Source organism: Drosophila ficusphila, unplaced genomic scaffold, assembly GCF_018152265.1.
Source record: "Drosophila ficusphila isolate 14025-0441.05 unplaced genomic scaffold, ASM1815226v1 contig_791, whole genome shotgun sequence".
NCBI lineage: Eukaryota > Metazoa > Arthropoda > Insecta > Diptera > Drosophilidae > Drosophila > Drosophila ficusphila.
In genome coordinates this window covers 9,539,155-9,553,280 of record NW_025064737.1, presented here as the reverse complement: position 1 = coordinate 9,553,280, position 14,126 = coordinate 9,539,155, and the positions used below count along the sequence as shown (strand labels likewise).

At 47.2% G+C, this 14,126-nt stretch overlaps 1 protein-coding gene across 1 annotated transcript; it reads right to left on the bottom strand.

Moving 5' to 3' along the window:
- Positions 1-5,084: 5,084 nt before the first annotated feature.
- Positions 5,085-13,294, bottom strand: LOC108097258 (ataxin-2 homolog). Its single transcript, XM_017199450.2, is given in 6 exon segments — positions 5,085-6,126; positions 6,129-6,383; positions 6,720-8,134; positions 8,198-9,143; positions 9,206-9,606; positions 12,658-13,294. Coding segments are annotated over 6 exon segments (3,261 nt in total). The 5' UTR covers positions 12,729-13,294; the 3' UTR covers positions 5,085-5,953.
- Between the last annotated feature and the right edge of the window lie 832 nt (positions 13,295-14,126).

The following is a 14,126-nucleotide window of genomic DNA, read 5'->3' as shown; positions in this document are numbered from 1 at the left end:
GCTGTTGGCAAAACAGAACGATGTTTTGACATATATTTTAAAAGGATCCTTTAGAATGTATAATTAAAACAAATATTTCTATTTATAAAGAAAACTTCGCAAAAATTGATTTTGAATTTATGACCTTTTATTAATGTAGTTAGGTTGTATAAACTTGCACTGTAGAGTTTTGGTATAGTATATGTATCTATAAGCATTTTCAATAGCCGATTTTAGGCGTATCTCATGCCTTGAATATAATATGATCTGAAATATTATTACACACCCTCGTTTTTAAACGATCCTTGAGCTGATCCTTGTTTTAGTGGAAAGTTCAATGACTTTGTTAGAACCCAAGCACGAGCCAAAGATGAAGGCAATAAATACCCGAAGGTGCACTGCCAAAAATATTCTTTGTTACTGTTTGAATTAGAGACCCTCCTGTACAGCTCACCCATACACTCACAATCCCGGGACACTCAATGCTGTCTCTCTCGCGGGTGGACATCCCTGCCGCGAGTCTGTGAGAATCAGAAAAAGAGAGCGAGCCAAAGAGAGTGGAGAGTGAATGCTCTCTTTGCGTCGACGCAGAGCCGTCGAAAGTGAAAAGGAAGAAACAGGGACGAAATACATTTTGTGTGTATTTCGGCGGTCGGCGGTTGGGGGCGCGCCGCTTTTTTGCCCTTTTTTTCGCGCGCGCACCCATCGGACCGGGTCGTTGTTGTAATTGAAAACTACACAGCGGCACGAAGGCGGCCCGAAGTCCTGCCCAAATCTGACACTCACACTAACGTGGAAGGAGCGCGGCAGTCGGGTGGACACGCACACACACACACACGAAGGAGAGAGCGCGAGGACGAGCGAAAGGACGAAAGGCAAGCCGAAAAGCAAACGAGGACCGCCGCCGCGGCAGTTCTCTGTTCTCCGCTCTGTGTGTGGTTGTAAAAAGGCGAAAACGTCACGAGCAAAAAACCGGTTAATAAATTATTGCTAATCGAATGGTAAAAATGCACAATAAATAAATAAATGCGAATGCTAAAAATCGAACAAACTGCCCGGCCCCAAAAAGTGTGCACGAAAATGTCGTAAGAAGCGGGCAAGGTAGTGAAAAACGCAAAGTGAAAGCCAAAGCCAAGCGGTGAAAATTTCCATGGAACAGCGTACGCTCGCTGGCGTTCCCTATATTTTTTTTCTCGTAGTCATTGTTTTGCGGCCATTTAGAAACTGCGCAAAAAGGCACAGGATACGTGGAGCGGATGTGAAAAGTTGCTAGGCATCCAAAACCATAAGCGATACGCTTGTGTCCACAGGATACAGACGATGCGGCGGATACAGGTCCGCCAGTGGCCAGGATTCAGGATTCGGGATTCCGAAATAAGGAAAAACTCTTGATGTAGGACTACAAGGATACAAAATGTCCAGAGGAGCACCCTGGGAAACCGGAAGAGTGCCCATCGCATCCCGTAATTAAAACCGCATTAGGTACATCTCTCCTTTGGGCGGAACTCCCAAAAATAATTCAAACCAAAAAAAAAAAAAAAACGGAGGAAAGGATATGCCTCTGAAGGTGAAGACAACGACGGCGGCGGCGTCGGCGGCCGTCGCCCTGAAACAGGAACAAAGCCAAAGGATCAAGGAGCGGGAGTGGCTGAACAACAACAATCAGCCCTGGCCATAAATGAATTTTACGTATTTCGGTATACACACGACAAACGCCGACTAGCGCCAGGACCAAAGCCCCAGGACGATGGGAATACGGATTGGTTTGGGTCTGAGTTTGAGTTCGAGCTCGAGGAAGACTACGATGATGATGATGATGATGACGATGATGATGAGGAAAAGTAGGAAAAGGCATTGGGAAGTGGAAGAGGAGTGGGAATTGGGAAAAGGAAAAGGGTGGGTGGCTGTAGTCCAAGTCCGTCTGCGATTGTACCAGTAGTAATACACACACAGGCACAGCAGATGGCGTATAGAGAAAGAGTGCCAACAGGAAGAGGAAAAAGCGAAAGAGCGTAGGGTGTAGGGTGTGAGTCCTGGTTGTTTTTCTATGTGTGTGTGTGTGTGTGTGTGTGCGGGAGAGAGGAGCATAAGGGATGGTACCCGCTTACTTTTCGTACACATTTATGTGTATTGTACTACTCGACTGCAAAAACTGCAGCAGTCGCAGGAAGGAGCAAGGATCCAAGGAGCGGCAACAACAAACCGAGACTGGCCGCAAATCAATCAGCCGACTGGGAAACACCCTACACAGCGAAAAAATCACTAGGTTTAACTCACCTCTTTTAGTTAACACTTTTGTGTTTACTACCAATTTATTTGCTGTTCTTAGGATTTTTGGGTTAAGTTGATTGTATTATTGAACTATAGGTTTAACTGGCTTAATTAACAATAGATCAAACATACTGCTATAAAATGTTTAACATTTTGATGCTTTACTAGTTTCTTTTTTTTTAAGATAATTCAAAATATTTAGTGGGTTTTCAAAGATACTTTAATTATCATTTAATAAAATATATGACTTAGAGAACTTTAGGCACTACAGAATTTGATTAGGATGATCCAATAGTTTTCAAAAATATTTTTTTTTTTGGAGTTTATATATTTATGTTTCTCTTTAATTTTTCTCAGTGTGCCTTATAACTCAATTACGAAAGATTTTTACTAGCAATAAATGGGGTTAAAACCGCTGGTCCTTCCCCTAAATGTCTCGAAATGTATCTAAAATCGAATATGCCTTGGGCGGCCAGCTACTCAAATTCAATTTCGAAAAATTCGTCCTTTTTTCGGCGCGGCAGTGGTGGTGGTTGTTGTTCCTGCTGCCGCCGCCTGATCCTGGGAAGGGCATGTTAAGGGTGAACCGGCCGCCGTCACACTCACACACCAGCTCACCAACACACGCGCACATTCGCCAGACGGCGGAGAGACAGCGGGAAACACAGTTAGACTGGATGGCAGACGTTTTGAATCGCGGCAGAGGGCGGTGGTCGCAGTCGACGTCGACGCCGGCGTACACACACACACACACGCGAGCAAATGCACTCTCACACATATGCAGGCGCACATCCTGCGATGCATATATGTATGCAACATGCAGCGATTTTCGGCTACTTAACCTACAGAACAAAGAAGGATACAGAAAAAATGAAACGTAAGGATGTCGGACTGGGCAGGATAAGCCTGCGCAAGGCGCGCAAAAGGACACGCGCACACACAGCCGCACTTACTTACACACACACGCACACATACTAAACTAATTTAATCCTCTGGCTCAGTTAAATTCAGTTCCAGTTCCCTCGACAACCGCCCCACCACTCAGTCGAATTATACGAGAGGCCGGAAATAGGAAAACTACAGGATACAACCTACCCACACAAGCACACACACACACACACCGGTACTCTCGTGCACACATACATACCCGAAACGAAAGCCGCTTATGTGTTACGTTAGTTACTTTACGTTGTGCGTTTAGCGGCATGTAGATGACGTTATTACGCCCTAAACGCTTTACGTAGTCGCCGGTTACGTGAATTACATCGGAGTTCGGTGAAATAATTCTCTCCTGTATCTGTGTGTGTGCGCGGTGCGTAAAAGTGTGTGTGCGTGTGACGACGTTTCCTCGTATCTTACTTTCAATGTCATCAAAAAGGGCTGAAGAAAGATATTTCTGCATTTGAATCGTATCACAGCCAGCTTTGATGGGCATTGCAATGAGCATCGATAGCACTTTGACCTGTGACCTCTCTCCAAGCCACGAAATTTATATAAAATTCGCAACAAAAAAGTGGATAAGGCGAAAGCCAAAAGCTAAACCAACAAGTGTTCGTGATCCCATATATAATTCTTACGTAACTCCTCAAAGGGTTGTGAAATGTTGTCTGTTATCTACTCATATCACAGCCATTTTGATGAGTTTCGTGCGAATTTCGGCAGCTGGGCAAATATCAATTTCCATAACCGATTGTATCCCATCTTTCTTATACCATGTCGTTAAAATGTTTGTGACCTTATGTATCCACAATCATATCACAGCCATTTTGACGAGTTTGGGTAAAGAAATCTCAACATTGGGCGCCATTTCTTCGAGTTTCTTTTTCAAATCCAAAAGGAGTTAACGCCCAAGGACCACCTGAAAATCAGTTGAAATAAGAATACACACATGTTTTAGATTTTTTGTTTTTTTTTTTGCTTTTTTTGTAGTTTTTGTTTTTATTTAAATTTATAATAATTGTTATTTTTATATTCTTTTTTTCATTTAAGGAAACTTGAAGGTTTACAAAACAAAACAGACCACAACAGATGCTTCTAGATCGTACGAAATATAATCGAACTGATTTATGACGGGCAAAGAAGTAATACGGATTGCTTTTCGTTAATTTTTTTCTTCAATTTAGGGACAACGGAGGCACTAAAACCCAAAGGAAGCCTGACTCAAGCTCTTGCTCTTACATTTGCTTTTGCTTGTAAAATTAGCAAGGAAATTTGTTTCGAGAATCATCAAAACAATGATTTAATGCGATGTCAAACATTTCTGATAAATGCTAGCGAAAGAAGTGTAACAAAGGTGGAGAAGTGAAAACAAAATTAAATTTAAATAAAATTAATTAGTTTTACCGAATTTCGAAAAGAATAAATTTGAAAAGCTCTAAAACTCACATTCGTTTTTTTCATATTTCCCGCAGGGCAAGCAAAGAGCATTCATCCAGCAATTGGTGTCGGAAAAATAATACCGAACCACCGATTTCACATTATATGCTAAGGTTAACAATCGGAATGCTGGATGAAAAGCTTGTCCCTTTCCTTGCACCGGTGGAAAAACTAACTTGGAATGATGACTTGGGTTTTTGGTGTCTGTCGCTGTCGCTTTGCTTCTGGGGTTTGTGTTTCTGGGTGGGCGTGTGTGTGTGTGTTGGTGTGTTTTGGGTGTGCGAGGCTGGGGATTCGGGGGGCGGGAGCGTGTGTGTCTCTGAAGGGGTGTGCCAGTCGATTGCCAAAGCGGATAAAACTATAAGATAGCCGGAGCGCGAAGTACAACAAAGAATTATGTTTAAAACAATTTTACAAAATTTTGCTCTTATCTTAACTCGACTTCTTGCCTCTTCTCCTCTCAAGTTTTTGATTCTACTTCATTTGCTTTTCGGTTTACAATGTGATTGTATCAATTTTGGTAGCCAATCGGTTTTGGAATTTCGCCTCGGCTTACAGGACTTGTGCGGGGCAGGAAACGCTCCTCTTACAAACGCTCATTGTTCTCGTATTATTATAATTGATTCGACGACTGTTGCTTTTAGCTTTCTATATTTTTTTTGTTTCTTATTTTTCTTTGTTTAAGTTTTGCATTTGCTTTCTCATACGTTTGGTGTTCTTTTTTTTCAGTGATTGTTTGCTTCATGCGGTTGTTGTGTTTGGCTTCCGTGCGCTGTAGAAGTCTTGCAATTTCAAAAAATTTACTAGTTTCCTTTTGTTTTAATTGTATTTTATAATTTCCTAGTTGTTGTTGTTGGTGTTGGTGTTCTTTTTTTCGGTCTGTGAGAGATGTGCTACAGGATGAGCCGCTCGTGCACATGGCATAAGGATGTGAGTGGATGGTTGAATGGTGTGGCGTGTTTGTGAATTGTGGGGCGTGAAAATCGCTCGGTGCGACAACAAACGCCGCGCGTTTACTCAAGGTTGATGCGAACTCGGATGCAGGTGCCGATGCGGATGCGGATGTGGATGCTGATGCGGTTGTGGTTGAGTGCTTCATGTTGTGTGTGAGTTGTAATGGTGTCGGTGTACGTGTACGGGTGTGTATGTGTAACTGTTGCTTGATGACGGCTGCCCGTACAGCTCCCACTCGCTACTGCGACATTAACAAGCCGGAGGAGCCTCCGTCCCGGTCTCCGTCTCCATCTCTATCTCCATTCCCATTTCCAACGCCCCCCGCCTTCCAGCTCGCCAGCTTCCCGTTCGCCATTGCCCAGCTGGCGTTGTCTCACTGCGGCTGATGCTGCTGCATCACGATCTGATACTGTTGCTGATTCTGCTGGAGATGCTGCGGCGTCGGCGGCTGGAAATAGTGATTGGCGATGAGCGACTGGGGGTGCACGCACATCAGCTGGAAGGTGGGCGCCTGCGTGGGCGGCGTGTACGCCGGCTGGGGTCCCCGCCGGCGGGGGAGGGCTGTGGCGGCGGATGGAACTGCTGGTGCGGCTGGCCCGGCGACGGTGTGGTCGACTGCGGCGTCTGCGCCATGAACTGCAGCTGCTGCGGCATCTGCATCGGCGCGTACGTATGCGATTGGAATTGTTGCTGGTGCGGTGCTTGTCCGTAGTGGATGAACTGCGGCATCGGTCCGGTGGCCATCAGCGGCTGTCCCGTGGCCGTTGTGGCCGACACATGCATCTGTGATGCGGCCATTGGAGCTGCAGGGGAACATAAGAGATTATAAGAATGTATCGCAAATAAATATTAGCATTCGCAATTAAATATTAGTATTCGCAAAAAAAAAAATTATTAGGAAGAAATACACATATAAGTTCTCGGTTAAAGTCTTGCAATATTCTTTAAAAAAATGTATCAGGATTGTAAGTAATGAATCTTTGTTCAAATAAAATAGAATCTCAATATCAATTAATATCCATATGTAATCTTAAACCTTAAAGTGGCTGCATTAGTGAATAAACATTCCGTACTTCATATACTATCCACCGGATTTCCTTTATTAGGAACTGCAAAAAAAATTAAGTAAGAGTACTCACCGTAGTTTCCACGACGAAGACGTGGTGGCTGTCCGGCCTGCGGGAGTGTGGGTGGCGGGAATGGGTGCTGCGGCTGCACCACGTAGATCGGCTGGTTGGTCGCTGGCGCCGGCACATGTCCTCCCGTGGCCGTGTATATGCCCGTCATGGGCACGGGTGTCTGTGGGGTGTGTGGGCGTGATGGGTTCGGGGTGCTGGGCCCGCGGGGCGTGAACGGCTTGGCAGACGGGTTGAGCACATGTGGCTTCTTCACCACGGGCGTGGTTGCACTGGCACCACCGGCGGCAGCAGTCGTTCCCGAGGACACCGCCGTGGAGCTGCTCGTCGCACTGGAGGCGGCTGGCGTGGACTTATCCGATCCGGCGCTGACAATCACCCCGGTTGTGGGCGTACTGGCTATGCCAGTGGGCGTGGTGGTGTTGCTGCTGCTCGGGGCCGGCGAAACATCCGGCTTGGGCGTGGTCAGCTGCTGTGGCTGTTGCTGCTGCACCACCGGCATGGGTTGCGGCGGCGGTTGCTCGATGAGAACCGGCGAGGTAATCACCACCGGCGACGTCTGCGGCGGCGGCATTGCATGGTAAATGGGCAGCGGTTGTTGCGATGGATCCTGAACCAGCTGAGGCTGCTGCTGCTGCACTTGCGGCTGCTGCTGGTGCTGCTTCGGCACGTGCTGATGCTGGCTCTCCACCAACTGCTGCTGCTGTTGCTGCTGCTGCTTCTGTTGCAAGTGCAGCGGCACATGTTGCTGCTGCTGGGGAGGCGGCGCCTGTTGGGGCTGCTGCTGAGGCACATAGTGTGGCTGTGAGAGGGGCGCCTGGTGCAAGTGCGTCGGCGGCACTTGGTGCATGACCACGTGTTGCTGTTGCGGCTGCTGCTGTTGCGGCGGCGAAGCGGATTGCTGCAACGCCCGCTGTTGCTGCTGCTGCTGCTGCACTTGCTGCTGCTGTTGCTGCACTTGTTGCTGTGGCTGCTGTTGCTGCTGCTGCTGCTGAGGCGGTGAAGTGTTGCTGGGCGCCAGTTGGAAGTCCTGGCCAAACTGACGCAGCTCCTGCATCTGGTTGTCGCGCGTCCTCACCTGACGCGTCGGTTGTGTGTTCTGCCCCTGCGGTGGCAAGTTCTGATGCTGCTGCTGTTGCTGCGGCGGCTGTTGCTGTTGTTGCTGCTGCTGCTGCTGAGGCACGCCCGTCTGCAGCGGCGGCGAGTTGCTATTCTGCCCGGGGTGGCCTCCATGGGAGCCGTGTATGGGCTTGCCCAGCGACTGGGCCTCGCCGCCATAGTTCAGCGACGAATTGCTCTGTGAGCCTGGGTACTGGCGCATCTGGCGCTGCGGCAGCGGCTTATTGACATTGGCGTTCGAATCGCCATTCAGCTTGGAGGCGCCTCCCATGTGAGATTGGTTGCGGTACTGAGAGGAGCTATAGAAAAAAAAATAGATAAGTACTTGCTGACAGATAAACCGAATGTACATTCCCACTTACCCGTGCATGATCTGCGAGTTACCCTGGTACGAGTACTGATTCGGCATGCCCATCGATGGCTGGTAGCCGCCCTTGCTCTGGCCCACAGAGTTGCCGTTGCCGCCCTGCGACATGGACACATTGCTGCCGCCGCCGGCGGGCACATTGTTGCGCATCACCTTGCCGCCTTGGGGCACAGTCTTGCGCTTCACCATCGAACCGCCGCCATACTTGCTGGACGAGTCCGCAGCCGCGTTGGCTGACGGGGCCGGACCCGCGCCCTTCAGCCCACCGGCCAGCATTAGAGCTGCCGTGGACTGCGTGGAGCCGCCTTGGACCGCCCCGCCGCCCATGCCACCGCCCTGCATCATTAGGCTGCCGTCGCCGCGAGTGTCGCGATCACGGCCGCTGCCCTGCGAGGACATGCCCACATGCGATAGCTGCGGTCCGGTGATGCTGCGCGTCTGCTTGGTGATGTAGCGGTCGCTGCTCATGGTCTCCCGCAGCTGAAAGTCGGCGGTGCCGCGTGGCTTGTTGCCACGATCGCGGTCACGGTCCCTGTCCCGATCCTCGCGCTCCCTCTCCCGATCGTTGCGATCGCGATCCCCTCGTTCCCCGCGTTGATCCTGCTCCGCCGACGGACGTTCCACGGCCGCGAATAGCGCCTCCTCGTCCCCGTTCTCCAGATCCAAACGCTCGCGGCACGTCGGATTGTTCTCAATCTCGGCGGCAAGCTTCTCGGCCTTGGCCTCGGCCTCTTTGAACTCCACCGAGTCGCCCTTGTCCAGCGGCACCGTGTACGAGGCCAGAGAGTCATCGAATGTGGAGGTCACGCCAAACGTGTTCTCGTTCTTGCGGAACATCTCGTTGGGATCCCAGCCGTTGGCGGCACTATCCAATTCTATGTCAATGTCGCCATTGGCGCCAGAATCCCACGGTTCCAGTTCCTTCTCGTCCAGACGCGCACCTGAAAAACGGGAATAATTAATTAGAGATTTTCAACACATTTCTGGAGCTTCCGGAACTCACCGTTGCACTTGTCAGAGATGGCACCATCTGTCTGAAAAGCGCCAGCGGTGGCGTATTGCGAATCAAAGTCCTTGGCCACGATGGTCACCACGGTGTCGGCCGGGAATATAATGTGATTTGGCACCTTGCCCTCCTCCGGCAGATTCTTGGACTTAATGCACGCCGGTAGCTCCAGTGCGATGTCAAAGTTGCCCGAGAATGTGCGGAATACGCCCTCGTAAATGTTGCCCGACCGCAGGCGCACCTCCACCACGCTGCCCACCAGCGCCGTGGCCGAGTGCATGAAAAACGTGTTGTTGTAGACGCCCTGCGCCACCGGACGCACTGCTCCGCCTGCGTTACCGCCTCCTGCACCTGCCTTGTTGTTAGCGGGCCTCAGGCTGTTGTCGTTGGAGTTGTATCTGCGGAACAGGAGAAGCGGGTTAAACTATTCGTTAGCGTTGCGGTTTCCACGGCAGAAGACTGACTGAAATTGGAAATTCGATGGCATGCAGGCGCGGTGGCAATATCGATTTGGGTGCAAACTTTGACCTGACCCCGCATTTCGCAACCCCCGTGAGCCGCAGTGTTTGCGTATTTTAGCTCAATTTTTTTAGTACAATCAAGAGAAACTATTTGGCTCTCAAAACAAAGACTTATCGGGGATTCACCTTTTTGAAGTTGGAGTCGTGGCTTCACTACCAAAATTTAAGTAACGTTTAAACAAAGGCCTTCGGGGGAATCACAAACTTAAGTGCAAGTTATTTATGATTTAATTTAGATTTCTGCAAATCAATTATATTTATGCAAATTATAATCTCAATAAACTTGAACTTTGAAAAAACAATGTCTTTTAGTTAAACTGCACTAAAAGTTAAATTAATTTTAGATATTCTAATTCTTTATTCTTTGTTCCAATTTAACTAGGTACACAATTAAGTACACAAATTACACACATATGTATTATTTTGTAAAAAAAAATTTTTTTTACAAATTTTTTATATTAAAATTGTCAACATGAAAACGTTTGTACGACCCTCAGAAAGCATTAGGAAAATATTTTATTCACTTGGAGATATTTGCCAATGTTTTTAATGTTTTAAAGCTGCTTTTGATTAAAGAACAATAATAAGAATATTTTTACTAATTTTGCAGGGCAATCGGTTTGCATTCCGCAAAAGTAACCAGCACAATAAGGCCCATTTTTCAGCTTTGTCCCCGTCGCAGCTTGGTTCGGATTCGAACTCATTCCCCTGGACGCTTTCCTCGGCGCTTTTCGGGGTGTTTTGGCATCGGTTGCGTGCGGGCAGGATCGACGACCGTGAAATGCGCAACGCAACGCACAATGAACCCGCCGTGGTCGTGGGGGCGGGGCGGGGGCGGTGCGGAACCAAATTGGAGGGTGGATAACGGGGAGGTGGGGAATCGGTGGTTCGACAGTAGTTGATTCACAGAGCGTGCACCGAGCACATTTTCGTGAATGAAAACAAATAATTGATGGCGCTCAAGAGTGAATCATGCGTAAGGTGAGGTGCAGTCAGCAGCTCTCCGGCGATTCGAATCGGATCGGATCGGATCGGGGAACGGAATCCGGGAAATAGGCTGCGACGGAGGCTAACTTAAAATGCAAGTGTGCATGGCCGAGTGGCGAATAAATATGCATAGACGTCGAGCGGAAAACAAGAGCGAGGTGGTGTATCGTTCGGTCAGCAAATTGTAAAGTGACCCAAATTTCGGACCCCCATTTCGGGGGAGGAGGGGCCTGCGGGTGCTTCAAAGGGGTTCGAAGTGTGCCAAAGAACGATACGAAACTCAGCGCAGCCGCCGCACGTCACAGCAACTGAAAACTGAAAACTAAAAACTAAAACTGAAAACGGCGAGCGGCAAACGTAAAGCTGCAATATGCTGACAATGCAAGAAAATGCCTTCAAAAAAAAAAAGGCGAACGACGAGAGTAAAAAATGTAGCGCGCTACGTGAGCCAGTGTGCGTGCATTACCATGGGCATGGGTCGAACAGTGGGCCTGAGTCCCAAGGAAGGAAGCATCCCAGGCCCACTGTGCCCACAAGCTTGAGGTTGTTCATTGTGCACAATGAATAATGAACGCGCATTTCAAACAGTTTCGGGCATAAGTATGACTCGTCGAGAAAGACCCATCTGATAAGGTAGAATGACACTACAGTGGTCCCTGTTAAAATCACCAATTAAAAACGATTTTATTATATTGGGAATACAATTGTTACAAATGTTAAGAGTTGATATTGTTATAAATAAATGCCAATGTAAACTGAAAAACTGATTTCGTAATTATTAATTTAATTATATGATGTAGGCACAATAATTGGTTTTTGAATAAGAAATTCTAATCAAATATAAGCACTGATTCATGAACTGTGTTTAGCATGAATCACTCTAATTTATGTTTCGCTTATAAAATAACTAAGGTCAATAAATAACATTATTTAAAATGGTCCAGTTCTATACAATTTACATTTCACAGATAAGTTTTGGCACTTACGTAGATTAAAACAACAATTGTTTAGGTATTTAAAATCTCTATTTCTCCAGTTTTGATTCAAACTAAGATTGATTTTAAGATTTTATAATAAACCCGAACGTTACTTTTAAAAGCCTTTTGATTAAGAACTGCATAATCATTGTTGGCTGATTTTGTTCACAGAAAAGATAAAACCTGGCGAACGTGCCGATACTTATGCTCCGCACTGTGTCCAAATGCGGATGTGGATGTTGATGTGTGACTGTGGTTGTGCATGTGTGCGCTGCAGTCATATTTCAATTGAAAATTTTAAGGGCGCAGCGGCGAGAAAACAGGCGAGGGGGCTGGTGGGGAACTAGTTGGGGGGTTTGGAACCCCTGAATTCCACGGGGGTGGCAATGCGACTCAATGGTGCGACAAAACGGAAACCTTTAAACAAATTATGTTCTCTACACACATTTGCCGTTGTGAAAGGGAAATGTAAACAAAGCATAAAAAGTCCGATGCTGAAAACACACACTCACACTTGGGCACGCGATGGCCTTATTATATAAGCGCCATTTGCATTCCAAAAAAATTTTAAGAATGTTGTTCCAAGAGATGCTGCACTGGCTAAGCAAAGAAAAAAAAAACGAAAATCGACACGAGACGCGCTTTCACCTTTGTATTTCTTCTTTTTTTTTAGTCAACCGGACCGGGAGAGAAAAGAGCTCTTTGTGGCGCTTTTGGTTGTCGCGGGTTTTCAATTTGTCAGGGCAACGGCAACGGCGAACGGCGAACTGCAAACTGCGACGGCAAAAGCAAAATCAAAAAAGCAAACCAGCCCCAAAATGCACTGGTGTGCGTTATGTGCACCCACCCCCTTTCGCCGCCCGTTGCCCGCAACCGACCGACCGACCAACCAACCAACCGTCCCCCTCACGAACGACGCCCCTGTCTCTTTTTCGCCAGTAGTGCAGCTGGTGCTTCTTCTTACCTTGAGATGCCGCCGCTGGCACCTCCGCCACCGCCAGTGGGTCGGGTTTTCCGCTTGCTATTGTTGTTCATAACGTCGATTGGATCGCCAATGGCCAGGAGTACCAGGTGGAAGTACCAGGCGGTAGTACCAGGCAGCAGTACCAGGAGTAGCAAAGAAGTGGCAGTCGAAACCTGGCGTTTTCTTTTCCTTTATTTTCCCTTCCCTGCCTGGGCTATTTTTTTTTTCACCGATCCGATTTACCGACTTTCCGATCGAACGATCCTCCTCCGATGGTCGCGTATGGGCGGGCGAGGCGTGGTTTAGCCAAAATATGCGACTTCGGCGGCGTTTAGCACGGTTTCTTGGCTGCTAAATATGCTTTTGTTGCTAATTTTATTTTTTCCTGCGTACTGTAGCGATAACGAGCAAGGTTGCTTGACGAGTTGCTATCCGCTGTCGATATTTTGCACATCCCTAGCGCTCGATGGCGTATTTGGCAAATTGAAAATGAAAGCAAGGGAACTCTGCGAAACTGCGCGGCGCGGTTGGTAAACGGGTAATTTTGTTTTCGCTCAAAAGCAATTTAGTTAATTTATTAACTTCACTGAGAACGGGGGTGCGTTTGTATCGAATAGTTATCGAATTGTGAGTACAATTTGACAAGTCTTTGTGATGGTCACTCGGTAGTTATCGCCTCGGCCACCGATTTCGAGAAGCCGCACGATAGTGTATCGACAGAACTAATGTTATCGCATTCTTATAAACACTACTAAACAGTGTTGTCAAGATGGCCCGCGTAATTTGAAAGCCTGCTTAGATGACGCATATTGGTTTGTTATTATCCGTTGCGAATAGCCAAATATTTGCCCCAAATCTAGTTCACAAACTTGGACGAACCTATTAATAGCACTCGCTATCTTTGGTGTCTCGGTAGATACAAAAACATCCGCATATTTGCCAGGTGTCCAGATAAGCGGCAGACACCCAACGACCTCGACCGTCTTAAAACTCCTTTTTTTCCGAGAAAGCTGTCACCCTAATCATTTCATTGCCAGTAAATCCACTCTTTGCTGGACACTGTGGCGTTTTATAAGGTAATTGTGTCTTCGCTCCCGTATCATATATACTAATTACGATGCTATCTTGTTTACAGCCCCAGCAGGGTCGGTCATAATATACAGAAGGCGTAAATCTGTCAGGCCCACACGCCAAGAGCAGGGTCTTTGTAACGCTTGATGGAATAGTTAACACCTGCTCAAAATTGGATTGGGAGATCAAATCACAGTCTTCTAATTGTGTTAAATCGGTTTATAAATGGTGGCTTAATCTATTGTGATGTATCCTTTAAATAAAATTGAATAAGAAATCTTGTTGCATTTTAAGAAAAATAATAATAAAATAAAAAAAAATTTAAATATTTGTGCAGCCCTCCAAAACAACCTTTTACAATTACTGTCACAAGGTGTGACTGATTAAGATAAAATATG